At 41.1% G+C, this 19,100-nt stretch overlaps 1 protein-coding gene across 1 annotated transcript in view; it reads right to left on the minus strand.

The window, feature by feature from the left end:
• ARHGAP20 (Rho GTPase activating protein 20) overlaps positions 1–19,100 on the minus strand; it is a 62,238-nt gene that overhangs the window by 14,716 nt on the left and 28,422 nt on the right. The window contains exons 3-8 of the mRNA XM_054386606.1: positions 18,331–18,501; positions 13,537–13,686; positions 11,472–11,513; positions 10,364–10,448; positions 7,455–7,532; positions 1,629–1,695 (exon numbers count right to left, since the gene is read on the minus strand). Of these exons, the coding sequence (XP_054242581.1) occupies positions 1,629–1,695; positions 7,455–7,532; positions 10,364–10,448; positions 11,472–11,513; positions 13,537–13,686; positions 18,331–18,501 (593 nt within the window). The remainder of the gene's footprint in view (positions 1–1,628; positions 1,696–7,454; positions 7,533–10,363; positions 10,449–11,471; positions 11,514–13,536; positions 13,687–18,330; positions 18,502–19,100) is intronic.

Raw genomic sequence — 19,100 nt, forward strand, 5'->3', positions numbered from 1 at the left:
AGCTCAGTCAAATGAGACACAATTATGGTTCCCGTCTGGGGCTGAAACAGGAAGGAAATGTTAATCACAGGGCTAATGTAAGTAAGCCGTGCTTGGCACTAAACACCATCTCTGAGGACTACATAGAGGCAATTTATTTCTGGAGGAGCTTTTAAAAATGCCACCAGCAAGATAGTTTTTGGCCTTGTTTAAAGACCTGGCAGTTGAAATACATTAAATATGGGTGCAGTCTTAAGAGGTCTTTGTTACTTTGCACTTAGACTTGAACACTGACAGTGGAAGAGATGTTATTTGAGACTACCAGCAGCATGAAGCTGAAGCACAGTCTTACTCCGTGGAGCACGGTCAGACCTTGTTTCTGATGATAAAAGCTGGAGCACGGTCAGACCTTGTTTCTGATGATAAAAGCTGGTCTTATCTAATAAACGTCTGCATAAATATCAAGGCAGCATCAGTTTACTATCAGATTCTTCTTTTCAAATGATTGCAACCTGAATTTCATAGAATCATAGAATTGTTAGGGTTGGAAGGGACTTCAAGGATCATCTAGTTCCAACCCCTCTGCCATGGCAAGGACACCTCACACTAGATCAGGTGGCCTAGAGCCACATCCAGCCTCCAGTGAGAGTCAGTCAATTAGAAAGGCCTTTCCCATTTCTGAATTCTCTGGTTCTGCATTTAAAACCATGGCTCTGATTTTACCTGAAGAAGCTACGCATGATCGGAAAGACAAAGTCTGGCATGTTTCAATGACAAAACAGTTTGAACTGTGTTTAAGGTGTAGAAGTTGGACATGTTATAAATATTAATGTTGTCTAACTCCAGAAAGGCATTTGTAGCTAAGGCTGCTTTAAGAAGGAATGTTAAGATTTACTGGGGTTAGATTTGCAAGAGGAAAACAGAAAATCCACTCATTTTTCTTGTTCTAGTCATCTGTGAGCTCTTACATAGCACAAGCAATACTGGGCTTCTACAGGCAAAGGTTCTTAAGAACAAGACAGGATTTTTGCCTCAGTGAATCATGGGCCAAAATCAAATCACTCCATCCAATCACTTCTGTGCTTTGGGTTGATTCCTGGAGAGGAAATGTTTTAAAAAGCATTTTAGATAGTGAGTAAGTGATAATTTGCTCCTAATCAGAGGGGTGCTGTCAAGCCAGTTAGACAAAGGATTGGAAAGGGCCTCTTGAATCTGTTAACTTGAGTTGTGGAAGAACAGAACATTTCTCAAAACTCTGCTGAGTTTTGCTGAGGAGGGGAGTAAACAAAGCTATGGAAGTGTAGGAAGAAATATGGTAAAGCTGGACTAACTCCAGGAGAGGAGAGGAGTGAGTGGAGAGGCTGACTGTAGGAAGACTGAGGCTCTTGCAGCAAAACTGGGGCAGAGATAAATGAACTTTTTCAACCTCTTAATGACACAAGCAGACAATTGCTCGTCAAAAAAAAGGATCAGCATCTGACTAGCTCCCCAAATAGACAAACTTGTGTGACAGGGAAGTAAGAGAAAAAATGGGAAAAACAAAACAAAGAAAAGAGGAAACTGCAGTTCAGTCTTCTCTGTATTTCTTGCTTCCTTCAGCACTTAAAACTGAGGGAATGTTGAAAAATGAAATCATGTCAGGAACTTACCAATGAGAGGATAAGGAGCATCTTCTCTTCCTGAAATCACCCACAGCTTGTAGTCTTTTTCAGAGCCCTAAAAAACAACATTAAGTTTGCCAGCCACTAAGAATAGGTTTGTATTAGGTTTCTCACAATATAAAGATAATCTGCACCTTGTCAGCAGGGCCAGAGGAACTCCCTTTACTTTTGCAGTGCCCAAATTTGCCACCAGTAAAGCTTCTGAACTGTGTCTGTCATGTTCAATGTAGTCTGTGTGACCAGGGTCCAGCTCTGAGCAATGAGAGGGGCTGGAGCCTGTCATTTCTGAAGGAAAAAGAGGAAATTTGCCCCAGTTCTTTCACTGCTCCTGGAAGCAGAGGGACAGAAGTAACAGCCTGCTGGGGCTTAGGATTGCTTTTCAGGACAAATCAAGATGATAGCTATGCCAGCCCTCCATGCCATGTGGCTGTCAGTCCTCAGCCCATGTGCCTCCCCACTCCCAGAAGGCTGGAAATGAGACAGCACACAGCATGGAGAGGACCTCTGGCCCCAGGTGCTGCTCCAGACCCCCAGCAAGTCTGTGTCCCCCTTCTCAATGCCAGCATCCAGGAGAGACAGGTCTGATCCCCCAGAGCGATTACAGATAAGTAGCACAAAGCAGGGGCCGCTGTGGAGCCTGTGGCAGACAGCAGACAGCTCATGTGAGCTAAGGTGACCCTTCAGCTCTGTCCTGAGTACCAGGGCAATTGCAACCTTTGGGATGTGCTCTGGCACACAGACACCCTTACTCTCACATAAGACCTCTGCTCCGCCATCTCCCCACTGTGTCCCCCAGGTGCACCTTTGCCTGAGACCTGAGACTGTGTTAATGATGCCAAGGCAAGGATGACACCCAAGGGGCTCCTGGCACTAAACACTGCCCCAAAATCTCCTCTTGGGCCTGCCATGAGCCCTTTTGTGTGGCAGGGCCTGGGAGTGCTGGACGGTGCTTTAAGACTGATGAGTCCTCTTTTAAAATTTACAGTGGAGAAGATAAATCTACATCAGAGAATTTCCAGAGGACTGGAAAATGTGAACATCTTTGGGAAAAGCTGCTGATTTGAAAGCAGAGTCTAAACACTACATTTAGTGTAAATATACAATGTTTCAGTTTAACTGAAGAAGGAGAATAGTACACTATTGCAGATACGATGGTGAGACAATAGAAGTAAGAATGACCTTTAATATAAACCACTCTCAGGACAAAAGGTAATAGCAAGTGGATACATAACACTGCATGAAAAGTGATCTATTACACCTTAAATCCCTTTTCAGTGACACTGCTAAACTAGGATAATTAAAACCCAGAAGTTTTCAGCTATAAAAGATGATAAATACCACATAACAGTATTTATTTAGCTCTAGAATTCAATCCTATCTACCTTTAAATATGTTTACTTATCTTGCGTTTTCTGGACCTTCATCTAGTGCCCCTAAATCTCTTGAGAGTCTTGGACTAGATGATCTCCAGAGGTCCTTTTCAACCTCTACCATCTGTAATTCTTTCTACTTGCTGTACACACCCGGTGTAATGCTGATATACCCAAAAAAGCCTTTGCAGTTTGCTCTCTGACTGACAGAGCTTTCTGGGCCATATTACCACTGCTGTTAAGTTAGCTAGCAGGGGGCAGAAGGAAAATAAATAGGCTTTGGAGGCATCTCTGATGCCTCAGGGCAAGCAGCCAGGCACAAATAAATACAGCTGAGGAGCACAAGAAGGAGTATTTACTTTTCCTTTTAAACATATATATGAAAGGGTTTGTTACTGGGAAGGAGAATCAGGGGAAGAGCTAATAAGCACAGTTTCAGGAGGCAGGCTGCTCATCTCTTGATTTCAAATGTTGTACTTTACTGGCTTTATGAGGCCATTTGTCAGTATAAATGTGACTGTCCCAGAAAAATCAGCAGGTGTACTTACGAAGCTAGGAAACCCAAGGCTCTTCTTTCTGCCTTTCTGATAATTTGGAACAGATGATCAATGCCATTTTGCATGAACTAGTTGTCATTTTACCAGAGAAACCACAGAGGGAAAAACCCTGATGTGTTGAACCAGAGTGAACTCAGCCAAAGTAATAGCCCCATTAATCACACAATGTGTGAAATGTAGTTTTTATAATTGCCATTGAAAAGTCATAGAGCTCCTTTCAAGTGGTTCTCTCTGGGCATAAATAAAAACCCTCAAGATGTCAAATAAGGAAAAGCTTCCTCACAATCAGAACAATCCTTTGAGGGGGTTGGGTGTCTGACTGATACACAGGCTACAGCTTAATTTATTTAGCTTGCTTGATTTTAATGCTAATCTTACAACATCCCTCTGTTGGAAAAGGTTTTATGCTATGAAGAGGCAGTGAAAAAACTGAATATTACTTGGGCAAATAATTCTGCAGGCAAGATTTTAAATCTTTCAGATAGCTTTCAATCTTTTTGCACTCGAAATTAAAATGTAAAGAAGGGGAAAGGGTCGACTGTGATACATACAAAAGAACACAAAGCCGAAACCTAAGCAGCTCCTCCTCCTGCTCGTCTCAAACAAAATGCTCTCTTGCAATACTACCATTTCCTGTTATTTTTTTCTGTACACAAAATGAAGAAATGCAAATGACAGCCATAAAACGGGTAAAAATGAAGCACATCATAATAAAGACTTGCAGTTATAATACAGCATAATAAAGACTTGCAGTTGCAATATAGTACAGTCTCTTGCTGTTTGGTACAAACTAGGGAAGGCAATGTGCAATTAAAATCCTATTTTAACTTGCATCTTATCCCTTTCACTTTGCAGTCCCTCCATCAGCTCCAAGAGCTACTTAAGTTGGACAGAGTGCTGGATCCTAAGCTCAGGCCACAGCCCCAGTCCTGGTGTAAATGGGATGTCTGAGCTACATGAAAATGGCTAAACAGAAATTTTTTGTGCCTGAGAAATACCAAGCTAGCAGAACAGGCCCCTGGATGCATTTAAAGCCTCTGAAAATTAGGGATAATAAGTGCTAGGGAAGGCAAATTCTGAGGTAAATCCAACTTTTGCTGGGGCTCTCTAGAAGCCTCAGGAAGCACTTGCATGGCATTTTGGTCATACTTGACCCTTCACCCTCACTGCTATAGTAAGGAAAGAGTTGTCAGGTTCCATGCAAAGAGATCAACATATGCATCAATAGTAGGATGTTTTAAAAAAATCTTGTGACCCAAACATCAGCCTGACAGTCCAGTTAAAAAGCTATCACCCAGAAGCTTCTATGACCACTAGTGACAGTTGGAACCATTCTGTGAAATAGTGAGAGAAACAGAGTAAGGGAGCCAGAATTCTTGTGCATAACACTGATTAATTACTACACCTGAGGCATACCAGACATACCTTGCCTGGGTTAGAGCAAAGGGAGCCAGCTGAGGCAGTACTTGGTCTGCTAGCAATCGCTACATCTCCTTGGTGCACTGCCTGCCACTATTGCATCACAGCTGATGCACTGCAGTCTAGACAAGCGGCCTGTGCAGTGGGTGGTGACCTGGCTGACAGGCCACACCCAGAGGGTGGTGGTAAATAAGGCTTTTTCAAACTTTTTTTAAGCTTTAAAACGTTTTCACACTTTCAAAGCCCTTTACCAGCACTGTTGGGCTCCAGGCCTTGGGAACAAAAAACACAGGTTGATGCAGACGCAGACCCCCTGCCAGTGAAGAAGGAGTGGGCATGTGAACTGCTATGTGAGCTTGATCCCTACAAATCGATGGGCACAGACATTACCCACCTGAGAGTGTTCAAGAGAGCTGGCTGACATTGTGAGACTGCTCTCCACAATCTTTTAGAAGTCATGGAGATCTGGGGAGTTTGCAGACCAAAGGAAAACTAATGTCACCCTTGTTACAAGAAGTGCTTAAAGGAGGATCCAAGAAATTACAGGTCCATCAGTCTTACTTCAGTCGCTTAGAAAGCTATGGAACGAAACCTCCTGTGAGCTACCACAAGTCCAATGAAGTCAAATGACTGGGAAAAGCTAGCACAGATTCACCGTGGGCAAAGAGTGCTTGGCAAACCTGATCCCCTTCTGTGACAAAGTAACCTAGCAACCTGGGGCACAGGATGGACGTTGTCTATCTGGATTTCTCTAAGGCTTTTGATACAGTTCCCCACCGCCACCTCCTAGACAAGTGGTCCATGTGGTGGGTGGGGAACTGGCAGACAGGTTGCACGCAGAAGGTGGAGGTAAATAATTTTCAAACTGTCAACCTGTCAAAAGTGAGGTTCCCCAGGGATCAATACTAGGCCAAATACTGTTTAGTATCTTCATATGTGATCTCAATGATGGGATCAAGTTTACCCATGTTTGCTGATGATACCAAACTGAGTGGGGAAGAGGACATTTTGGAAGGGAGAGTCACCCAGCAGGAAGACCTGGACAGGCTGGAAGTGTGGGCTAACAAGAACCTGAAGAAGTTCAAAAAGCACAAGCGTAAGGTAACCGGGAAAACATAATCCAGAAGTGCAGCACAGACTGAGATCTGCCTGGCTGGAGAGCAGCTCTGCGGAAAGAGATTTGGGGGTCATGGTGGACAACAAGCTCAACATAAGTAAACAGTGTGCTACTGCAGCAAAGAAAACCAACAGGATTCTGGGTTGCATCAACAAGGGCAACAGCAGCAGAATTAAAGAAATCATTATCCCACTCTACTCAGCATTTGTCAGCCCACACCTGGAATACTGTCTTCAGATTTGGTCCCTGCTAAACAAAAAAGATAAGGATGGGCTGGAGGGGGTCCAGAGAAGGGCCACAAAGATGATCTGGAAAACCTGTCATATGAGAAGAAGCTGAGAGAATTCTGTTTGTGTAGCCTTGAGAAAAGAAGGCTTAGGGGAGACCTTATCATCACATTCCAGCATTTAAAGGGTGGTTACAAAGAAGATGGAGATACCCTTTTTACAAGGAGTCAGATGGTACAACTCACTCCTGGGGAGATTCCTAATGGAAGAGGAAACATTTTCATAATGAGATCAATCAACCATTAGAATAATCTTTCCAGTGAAGTGGGATTCCCCAGCATTGGACACTTTTTGAGATTCAGCTGGACAGGGTGCTGGGACATCCAGCCTAGAAAATGCTTTTGCAAAGGAAGGTTGGACCAGATGATTCTCAAGGCTCCCTCCAACTGGGTATTCAACGATTCCATGAAGTCCCATACAAGCCTTTTTCCAAAACAGTTGCTTAAATTGCTTAAATAGAGTGCATTTAGATTCTGTGCAATCACTCAGTTACATTGAGTGCATTTAGATTCTGTGCAATCACTCAGTTACATTGAGTGCATTTAGATTCTGTGCAATCACCCAGTTACATTCATATCTCACATTACACTAAAGGCCCATGAATATTTAGAGTGTCTGATTTGGACACTTGAGAGCAGTGCTTGTACTTGTAATCTAGGGACAGAGCTGATCATGCCAGGTTTGCACGTTTTGAAACCAACTAACAAGCAGGTCAGTAGGTTTCCTCTTCACACTTAAATATGCAAAAGGAGCTGAATCAAACTCTCATTTCTTGTGTCAAGCTATCTCCTCTTAGGCATCAGTGAAACAGATTTAAAAGCAACTTCAAATGTGAAGGATTCCTTACAAGGATAAAAGACTTATTCAAACTTTTGAGGCACTTGATGATCTCTGGAGGTCTACATATTAACAAGGCATTTTTGCTTCATTTCAACAACACTGAACTTCTATGACAAAGGATTTAATTAAGGTTTTTATCCTAAAACTTAGGAAAAGTGCAATAAACTATTTGCTTATTAAAAATCACTACAAGAAGAGTCATTAAAACTGATGCAAAGACTTACATTAATTCCCAGCTGCTGCAGAGCCATCAGAATTACATCATTTGCTGTATCAACATTGGTTACACTTAGGGTTTTTGACTGTGAATAGAAAAGAAAAAGAGAAGGGGAAACAGGCATTAAAACTGTGTGTTTGCAAAGAGTATCTGAAGTTTAATTAAGCATAATTAACTGCTGGAAAATTTGAGAGTTAAAATTTTACTTGATAAGTAAGTTATATTATACAGATAAAGATTCAGCTGTCTGAGACCAAGAGTTTGATCACACACTTTCTGTATTGGCTCCCTGCTTCCCTAACAGTTCCATCAGAAGGGAGAGTGCCATGATTTCTGGAGACAAGACCGCCACATTAAAATATGCAAAAAAGACACAGCCACTAATTGCACTTTAGACACTGGAGAAGGGAAATGTAATAGTTTGATTAATTTAAAAGCATGCAAGTTTCCTTTGGAAAAAAAAAAAAAAAAAGAAAAAAGAAACATTCCAGTGAGGGTTTTTTCAGGGAATTAATTGCTCCTCATATCAATTATTAATCATTTCTGTCCTTTTCTACTGAAAATGTCCCTGGTCAGAAAATATTATATACAGGCTGTTCATCTTTATATCCTCTGCCACATTCTACATAGATTTCTCAAAGCTAGATTTAACTTAGTGCCAAAAGCACTTCCTCTTGGTAATCTTTCATCCAATTAAAATGCTATCTGTCTAGCATCTTCCAGAATCTACTGATCAGCAGTATGGAAAAGCATGGATCAGCAGAAACACCACTTTCTAAATTGCTACAGCAACCACTATCAAATGCCAAGCTTTGTGTTGGTGGAAGTGCCATTTTCCACAAGGAAGTCTTTCCAGAGTGAGATTTCAGCACCTGCTGCCTGGCACCAGTGTTACTCCTGTACAGCTGGGCTCTGTAATTCAGCACCACAGGTTGCTCTTCTGCAGGGCAACGCATTTCAAACACATCAGGATTAATGGCTCCATCCTCAGCCCTGCCAGAATGTGGCAGCACCTGCTGCCATCACCTTGCAGAGGCAAAATCAAGTGGAGACATTGTGACCAAAGTGGTTTTTGCTTTAATCATCACAGCCATTCTGTCCTCACTTCCAAGCTGACAAGCAACTCTCATATGTCAAGAAATAGTTACTAAGCCATCTTTAGAGACATGTTAGTTTGGCTTGGCTAACAAGACCACATAGCTTTTGGACTGCATGACGTTCATAGCCAGCCTAAAGCTCTGGCAGAACAAATGCATGCACACTGCAGCAAAATGTCCAATAATCCAAAGAAGGGAAGGTGGCAGAGCCAAGATGTAAATGTTCACTGTCAGTCCCAAAAGAGTTTACTATACCCTGCTACCCTGTAGCATATCAATTTTACACCAGCCATAGGATGTTCCAGTGAAACAGCCTCCTGATATTCTGTGTTTGGAAGAGATCTGAGTTGTACATTTGTGAAAGTCCCTGACGGTAATAAGCTGCCATGGTAATCAAAGGAAAGTAGTGAGAATACCGTATAACTTGCTTCAGGACACTCATACCATAAAAAATTTAACATTAGCCTGAAGCAATGACATCTGGCTCTCAGGAGTAGGTCAGCACATTTGCATAAGTTTTGCTCTTGGCTAGAATATAATAAAATCGCTTGTGCCTTGTGTTCAGCCTTCCCTACCCTCAAAAAATGAAATAATTCTTGGGCATCTCCAGCTGCTGTAGCACAGGGACCATGCTGTCATAAGAACTATTTGCATCACAAAGTTTCCAACTGTTCCTCCTCTGTTTTATAACTGATAACAGCTAGACGCCAATGTGTAGTTTCTAGGACTGTCAGGATTAGGAAACCATACTTGGCACATAAGCTAACTATAGCTAAGAAGACATTTAAAAAATCCCAAAAACCCTTGGTACAAGAGTGCAACATCTGAATGCACGTATGATCTATGGACACCTGAACATGCCTAGATCTGTAGTTCTGCATTTGAACAATCACAGTCATTGCTATTGTTTATTAACATTTGTCTTAGCAACCCTGCAATTCCAACTATTATAGTTTACCTTAATAATGACTTTCTGAAAAAAGGGAGACTTCTTTATATGCTTAAGTCTATGCAAATACAAAATTCCAAGTGGAGATTCACTGCTTGGCAATGACTTCCAGTAAAGTCTAAATTCAGTGAAAATTTCTCCTGTCCTTGCAAGTGGTCTTTAGGTTTCTGTCCATGAAATACTGATCTTACAAGCACAGTTGAAAAGACAAATGTGTAAGAAGCAAAGGAAGAATGGATGGCTTATCACTGAATGTTAGGGCATCCCTAGGGAACTGGCCACATTCAAGAGTTGAGGGTAAATTGTTTTGAAATAACTGCGTAAAAAAGATGCAAATCACTCTGTGGATGACGTTTTTTTACTAATTTACCTTATGCCTATAAATTTACCAGAATCAGTTAGTTGATGAAAAACACGCTTAAGGCAATTTCAGGGTATTCATATATGCAGCTTTGCTACTTGCAGTCATTGTAAACAATAAAACACACTGTGACTTTGCAGAATTGAATCAGGGCAGCTGTGGGTTTAGATCAGTTTTACAAGCCAAAAAAGAGTACATTGTACTGGCATTTCTGAAGATGCTTGTGCATAAGTTCCGCTAGAGGTGTTTCTGGAGATCTCACACTGTAGAGTCTTCAGTTTGCGTGCCAGAACCAGCATTTCTTACCAAGGACACTGTCTTTAAAATGGAACTCGTGTTAAACACAGGAAATAAACACTTCAGAGCTGCATAGGCCAAGTCTTAAAGGGGCTGGATCCTTAAGGAGGTTACAAACCAAAGGAACCCTCCCAATATCCAGTGGGTTTACAGGTGACTAGCATTCACAGATGATATGGCTTTAGACCCCTGTTCAGCCCAAGAGCACTTACATATGCACAGGTTCCCACGTCCTTTGCAATTATCTTCAGAGGAATGCTTTTCGGGTAGTCTTTTTCTTTCTCTTCTCTTATTCGACTAACATAACAAGTACAAAACAAGTACATTTTTAATATAATAAACATAAATAGCAAGACAGAGATTTAAATAGCAATTGAGCAAATATATAAGAAGCAGTTTGCAGATGTACTGCAGTAGAAAGATCTCCCATGACAGGAAAGCGTTCAGCATTATGAGGAAGGGATGCTGACTGTGGCCCCCAGTAATGCCCTGTTGTGTTAAAAGCTCATTGTAGAAATCAGAGTGAGCAGCAGAGAAAATGCGTTTTTTTGAATCAAGCTAAAACTACCCCTTACTGCAATGCCTCAATCTGCGCTACAGGCAGACTGCTTTAGCTGGGGATGTAACTGGATGTTACTGGATGGATGTAACTGGAAAGAATTACATGTACAGACCAGTTCAAAGGACTGGGCAGGAAGGAGTTAGAAATCATCCCCAGCAAGGAAGATTTAAACAACCCCAGGAACTCTGAAGAACTCGATAAAGACACAAACTTTAACCAATAGAATTAGGTGACCGGAAAACAAATCCACTCCTAGTAGTTTTCTGTCCAAACACAGACTGAAATAAAACAGCTCTGTTTACACAAGCTCTCTCACCATACTCTTTGGCTTGGGGTAGATTTTGAAGGACAAAAATACAGCCAGACATGTGCAGCAGATTAGAGCAGAGGTTCATAAGCTGGGCTTGCTTAGATGCCATCACCATGGAAAGAGCTCCACACTCAACAAGAGTGATGGTGACAGAGGCTCCTACAGCTGGATAGGGAAGGGACCATGTGTGACAGTAATCACTCCAGTTTTGTGCTGAGCCAAGTTCAGGCACAGGGAAGGGTTTCCTTCCTTGAATAGTGATCATTGCATGAAAGGCACATGCAGTGCCATATGTTCTGCAGGGAGAAGATATGAGATGGATTTTTTTCTTAATACCCCTTTCAAAGAGCTTATCTATCATGATGACATAAGCACCACAGCTTGGGAATTACTGGTCTACATGACTGGAACTCTCTTCATGGTCTTCAAAGACTGTATAGTAAAGTACCTTTGCAAAAAAGACAGCCATGTTTCCTTTTGTTCTGCAGACCTGCAAGAATTACAACAAAACAGAGACAGATCAGCCATCATTCTAACACCAAAATAGCTTTTGTACAAACCATGGTAGAATGAATTGCTTCTTAGTTGCAATTTCCGTAAATACCTACAAAAACCAAAAGTTTTTTCTAGATTTGAAAAAAAAAATCAAACCACCTATTTCCCTCCAAAATCAACTGAAAAGCCTGCCACTGAGATCAAAAGTCCCAGTTGCTATTTTTTGTCACAGAAGTTAGAGCTTTACCACTGAATGAGCTTTACCAGTGAGCTTTGCAGTAGGAAATTGGTTGAATTCTTGAACAAGTGTTCAAGTAGAAGAGGAGGTCACTTTAAAATACAAACTTAATTCAGATATTTAAAGGTATTTCCTCAGATATATAGTCTTCTTTCCACTTTCACTGTTCTTATTCAATACTTGGTTTATAACCACATCACAACATACACATAAGACAATGAAAACTGGTCTCATTGTACTTGGTAGAAGTTAACTTTGAACATTTTAAGGCTTATCTCATTTATCTTTATCTCATTTATACACTTCACAGGATACAAAACTGCCCAGTTAAATGCAGCTAATAACAGGATAGTGCAAGGAATCTAACCTAGTTTTGCTTCAGCTTTCTTTTGGTTTAAATCCTGCCCCAGATGGAGCAACTATTATTCCCACTGTTGCTCCTACAAATCAAATTCTTCAAATTTTAAGAGCAGGCATTTAAGGAACAACAAATCTACTGAATGATGATGTGAAGAGAATGCATTTTATAAACATTTAGAATGTGACTCTACTTTGGCTGCTTCAATTATGTCAGCTCTGCCCCTATGGACTTATGCACGGTGTTTTATATTTTTCTGTGCAGCTAGTTTTTCTGTGCAGACATAATTTAACTTCTACAAAATCCTGGACTTTGTTTCGATTGAAGCTATTGCTTTCCTACCCAACTACTTTCTGATAGCTATAAAGGATCATGCACTGTCTCTAGATCAAAGATCTTGTTTCTTTGCAACAGTTCAACTGAAAATCAATATAAAATTTCAGCTTTGTTTCAGGACTATTAAGCGGAAAAAAGACATAAACAGCACAACCAGCTCAACAGAGAGTAGTTTGTGCACAGCATTCTCTTTGGATACGGCCAGTGTGACATACAAATTATGCATCAGCTTTTGCTCCCCGTTGGTAAAGAGGAACATGCATTTTCCAAGACCCAGACAATTTATTGTGACTAAGCAGCTGGGATTCAGGGGGACGGTGCCCTCCCTTATCCGAAGTGACGACAGAGCCCTCCTGCTGAGACTAAAATTAGCCTAATCACTGAAATTACCTCTACAGCCCTTTTGTCCTACAGTCAATGCTGCAAATACAGACCAAAAATCTTTCTCTTTGTTAAAATTCAGAGATTCTGGTTTAAGAGGAACTCTGAACATTTTCTCTGGCATAATTAAATTAAAAAGAGAAACAGGACAAGGTCAGTATTTCACTGTATGTTTCCTGCTACTTCCAGTACAAGCTCTTTTGTCTAAAAGCATCCCATGGAAGAGAGAGGAAGAGAGAGGAAGAGAGAGGAAGAGAGAGAGAAAGAGAGAGAGAGAAAGAGAGAGAGAGAAAGAGAGAGAGAGAAAGAAAGAGAGAGAAAGAAAGAGAGAGAGAAAGAGAGAGAGAAAGAGAGAGAGAGAAAGAGAGAGAGAGAAAGAGAGAGAGAGAAAGAGAGAGAGAAAGAAAGAGAAAGAAAAAGTTTAAACTGAGCAAGGCTGCAGCACTGGCAGTGCTTTGTCAAACCACATATTTTCTCTAATTTTTAAGTGATAAGTGAGTGTCACTGCCATATTTGCAGAGAGACAGAAGATGGGGCATGGAGTGTAAGTGACTTGCTCATAGCAGTAGGAGAAACTAGTTTAAAACCCAGTACACTCCTGCTTCCTGTGTTCACTGGTGCTGAAATGAACCCTTGATAGTCTCATCACCTGTCAGCCTAAAACATTTAAGTAACTTGGAAAGTAAAACATATCTCAATTCTTACCTGAAGTTTGCCACACAGTTTGTAGTAGGCCAGCCCAAAACAAAGGACCTCTCTGGGTCTGTGCTGCCTTCACAGACTTCTTCTGTGCAAAATGCTGTCCACATCTCACAGAGACGTGCCTGGCACTTAAGTTTGAAATGAGAGTGCGACCTGCTGGCAGAAATTCAGAGGTATGTCACACTGATGAAAACACAGCAAGGCAGGTTAAACAACTCATTTTCTTCAGTCACTTACATTGGAGCTGATGGAAGAAGCACTTCTGCTTTAACTAAAGAAAACCATTATTTATTTGGGTTGCACATAAAAATATATCAATTTCTCATTTAAACGGGATCAACTTGGGCTGTTTGTAACATCCCTAGACATACCCCTTCTTGGGAGAAAACCGCCCATGTCTAGAATTCCCCTCAAATTTTGCCATGAGACAAAGATTGGCAGTTGTGCTGGACCCTCCTTTCAGTGACTTTAATGGTATTGGTGAGTTTACAGTGTATTTGGATTGCTGAGCTCCAGGGTGAACAATTATAGTGAGTATAAGCAGTGACAACCACTACTGGCAAAGTTAGTCCAGCTCCTCAGCTATGCAACAGCCACTGAATTCAAGGTGGGTTTGCACATGAGGTGTGTCAGTTCATCACTGTTTTGCAACTGTGGATAGGGACAGTGCCAGGTGATTAGTGCTCCATAAGTAAATAAATACACCAGGCAAGCAGTTTCTTAGAGCTTTGATACACATGGAACACCTTCTCTGAGATTAGTCTCATTTACAAGGTATTCAGTGTAGGACAGACTGAACCAATACAGTCTGAAACATGAAAGTACTTGAACCTTACAGCTTTCAAGAGGACACAGATGAACTTGCAGTACTCTGACCAGTGTGAAGTTTCCAGGTGACATTGTGCTAACAGGTGTAGTGGGGTAGTGCACTACTACCCAGCAGCCTTCACAGTGGTGGCAATCAGACCATATTGCATCTGGTACTTCAATTAGATTGACATAAAATACTGAAAATACCATCTCAAGTTCATGTATTTTTTAAACTAAAAGCAAGACTTTTTTTTACTCATCAAAGAGAAACTTGAAGTATAGTAGAATGTTTAAACATGCTCATCAACAAACGAGTTTATAATGCAACAAATAAGATCTGCCAAAAATACATAAATATCTGTAACTGACTGACCACAGAATGAACTGTGAAAATGTGGATTTACCAAAAAATAAAGCTCTGGATTCTAATACAGATGTCAATAGACGTATACCTGGTCTGACTCCACCAAATCAATCTGTTGACCTTCCCTTTCTCCTCAATTTCTTTTTCCTGTTAGCCAGTACAGTGAACTCTCTACATTCTGTTTCACTTTTTTAACATTTACAGTTCATAAAGCCAGACATGTACAGTGCCAGTAGCAGGTGTCAGCAGGGTGTTGGCAGAAGCACAAAGATGTTCTCCAGTCATGCTTGATGTACATTCTTGTAAGCCCTGTTTGCCTTGCCTAGTCACAACTCTCAGCTATTATCAGTATTCAAGTGGCCTGGTTTCCAGAGGTACAGAAACAGTAGCCTCTATTAACATCCAAAGAAATATAATTTTATCTCTATCTGTGATATCCTTTATTCAATCCATGGGTTCCCAGCATTTGTGAAATATAAATCTTCTATTTAAGTGCCAAAGCATTACCTCTAGAAATTAATATACCACTGCTGACTAAGGAAGCAGCATGACTGAACATTTGAAAAATGGGAAGAATAACAAAATAATCAAGTTTTTTTTTTTTTAAGGAAGCAAGCCTCCTTGCAAGTGTTACATTTTAAATATCAAGTAAATCCAGATTCCACTGAAATCAAGAGAAAAATTGGGGCCATCAATGGTGTGGGTATTGATGCACCTCAGACTGTGCCACCTCTGCAAATAAACTCAGTTCCTTTTGCTTTTTGTAAGTGGCAATTGGATAGCTTGCAGCCATCGACAGATGGAAGATGAACTTCTCACTAGTTCTGCTAATCTCCTTAACAGGACCCTCTGACAAAAGCATTAATGGATCTATTCTGAGATTGCTACCATAATTCCAGGTATGCACCCAACCATTAATTTCTATGTCCAGCTAGGTTGGGACAGTAATCTTAAAACTCATGTGTATATATGCATGTACATGTTACAAAGGAGGAAGAGGAAGCTATTTCTCTGTGCTTCCCACACAAAAACTTACATGAAAAACCTCGACCCTTGAAATATTTACTCTGTCAAATAAAAGCACATACTTTCTGTAAGAAATCTAACCAATACATAGAAAACAGTAAAACATTTTAAATATTTAGCATTGGTTGAGGGAGACAACCTCTTTCAATCAATTAATTTATGACTTAGTCCTCACATGAAGGTAGTAATGGACAGGGTAGCAGAGAAACACAGGATTATTTTTTGTAAGCTGGTCTGATGTATGACCTGAAATGATAACAGTCTACATTTCAAAAATCATTAGAAAATATCAGAAAAGAAACCTACAGGCACCTTGCCAAGCAGTTGTAGAGAGAACTTATCCCTCACAAACTTCCACAGGAGCAATGCTAATTCACCACCTTTAAGCAGGAGCTCAGTGTTGTACCAGAGTTTACCTAGCAAGCTCAGAGGATACATAATACTTGTTGCTCTCCTTAACAAAACTTTGTACCCATTTGCTTCTCCTAGGAAGTCTGCACCTCAGCTCTCTTCATAGTGACTGACTACCTGCAGCTGAGTTGACACCAGTAGTGTTGAGCACTACCTAAGATATCTTATGTGTTCATATGCCCCAAGCTGAAAAACTATTCAACACAAAATGTACTACAAAATTTTAGCATCTTTATGAGGAATAATTCTAAAGTTAAGTCAGATTCAACTGTATTATTAATTCTGTTCTGGTGACCTGCTGCTTTGACTCTGCATCAGCTATTAAAACGTCAACAACGATCAACAGTCACAGCCACACAGAACACACCTCACTCAGGTTTTCCCTCTGGGAATCAGCAATGGCATTTTAATGTGAGATAGCTTTAAAAATGCTGATTTTTAAGTAGCATTCATTAGTGACAGCTCTGATGCTTTAATTGCTGACAAGGCAGCCGTAGAGAGAACATTCCAATTAGTTGTTTGAAATACATGAAGTAATATCACTCAAAATACTATTTTTACCATTTCTAGCAGAGACTTCCTCCCCCTTCCCTCTTCTTTCACATGCAGAAGCACAATTTGTTCTCTTCCACCTTCTTCAAACATTGCAGGCTCTTCACTCCATTAAATCAAATGCTGTAAGAACCGTTATTACTACCTGGGGACCAGATTTTGGAGTGGTTACACTGTGTAGTGCTTTCCTATCCAAATAGACCCACTGGGACTCAGCCAAACCTGCAGTAATATGCAGCTCAGCTTCAGGTTCTAACATTGCCTCTGCTCAGTATGCTGACCATGGGAGGAAAGATCCCAAAGAGCACAATTTGCCTTAACCACGTTTGACACTCTTTCAAGGTCAGGTGAGTCTGCTGCAGGATGGTGTTAGTTTTTCCTCAGAGGCTTTAAGAGGACACAACAAACCTAGGTAAATTGCAAATACTTAACATTTTAAAGCTTAAATTAGGTGAGATGAAGACACATAAATAAATACAGTAACAATGCTATTAGTGGCACTGCTGGTAGAAAAGCAACATTTCCCCTAAATATTCTTATCTTCACCACCCACCCATAGTGGAATACATTTTGGGTAAAATATCCTCTGTGTTGTCACACCAAATCAAGTAAGGGAGTTCAGCTGGGGGGAAGGGGGATTATGTTTACTGTGTGTGATTCAAATGGACACAGCTCAAATTTCTACAGAAAACACAGATTTAGTCTGGCTTTTCCCAGAAGCCTCTGAAACAATTGCTTAAGCGAAAAGACACATTGCAAAAGCCCAGGAATCACTTCAATATTACCCACCCTCTGAAACCACAAACAGTGCCTAACAGAGAATGAAGCTGCATCAAGATTTTTTATTATTATTTCCCATAACCCATAACAACAAGTGAAAGCACCCTCTGAAATTGCCTTAAACCACAAATGCTGCATGAAGCTGGCATGCTAGACACAGCTTGTAAATCTGATTTAATTGTGAATGGTAGAGTGAATAATCAGAGCTCAGCAGCAAGCCTGATTACACATGAACACTATTCAGACTGCTCAGCTTGCTTCCCTTCCTCTTCCCCTTTCCCTTCCCCTTCCTTGTCAGCTTCTCCTTCCCCATGCCCCTCTTGGCACAGTACAACCTACAGGGATTGACACTGCCAATGATCACTGCAATCTCCATTTTTATACAGCTGCTTGTCACTGGTGTGAATCAAAGCAGCTTCCAGGTAAGCATTAAGATCCCTGACTCCTCTGCCACACAGCCACTGGTGCTACACCCCACAGGACTGAAGATGACCTTTCTAAAACACAACAATCAGTTGGAGGCAGAGTGACAGACACAGTTGAGCACCATGAGTCTTTTCTATGACGCTGTGCTCCCAAAGCAGGGAAGATGACAAATGCAACCAATACAGCCAAGAACATCTGATAACTTCTGATGTTGTGTCCTGGAATTCCTCTATGGAATTCCTCTATGGCAGTGGGGTTTTTCAAGGTACCTGGAGAAGTCAGGTACCTAAGTTCTGTTGATTAAATAAAAAGCTTGCTTATGATTTAGGGAAGATTTGATACTAAAAAATCATTATGGAAATCCGTGCTATGCTCCACCAAGAAAAAGGGCTGCTTTGTAGGGGATGTGCCTGAGGGGCCATACTCACTTGGACTTAGCAACAACCAGAAGGTCTGTGAAGAGGAAAAGGTGTCGCTCCTGGGTTTGCAGACCTGTCTTCAGCTGCACATGGCCATCCAGGATGAATGTTCGGTTGTGGCACATGAAAGACTGCACAAGGGGACATGCCTCTGGGCTGATGGGAGAGAAGCAGCCTTCCCTGCAGAAGGAAATAAAGGGAACAAAGGAAAGCAAATCATCTGATTACCTGTGAGTGAGAATCAGGCAGCAACTTCCCACTACCACTGCCAAAAGGCAATTTATTTGACCACAATTCAGTGACAGGTGAGAGGCACAATGAATATAATTCAGCAGTCAAATTCTGACAGAAAATCTCTTAAAGACTGTCCACTCTGAGTCTCTTGTAGCCCAAGCACATGGTCAGCATTTAGCAAAGGACATAAGTTCAAATATAGATCACTCTGTTTTGTCTGTATTTGTCTTAGAGAAGATATTGAAGTTTCTGTAGGCTCTCCATAAAGAGAGAAGAGACATAAACATAATGAATAGCTAACTGCACACCCATCTTGGGAAGGACTCATATTTGGGGTTAAAAGCAATTAATAGAAAACATTCAGAACCAAGGACAAACACCAGGTGCAACTGAACCTCACCAGACACAGACTACATACTAGATGCAACACAGAAAGAGGTTGCTCAGCCTCTCTCTCTTCCAGCACATAACCCATTGAAGTAAGCTCCTGTTGTAGGGTTTCTTTGTGTGTACAGAATGTTTTTCTGTGGCTGTCATATGTGGAT

The sequence above is a fragment of the Indicator indicator genome, chromosome 1 (assembly GCF_027791375.1).
Source record: "Indicator indicator isolate 239-I01 chromosome 1, UM_Iind_1.1, whole genome shotgun sequence".
NCBI classification, from domain to species: Eukaryota; Metazoa; Chordata; class Aves; order Piciformes; family Indicatoridae; genus Indicator; species Indicator indicator.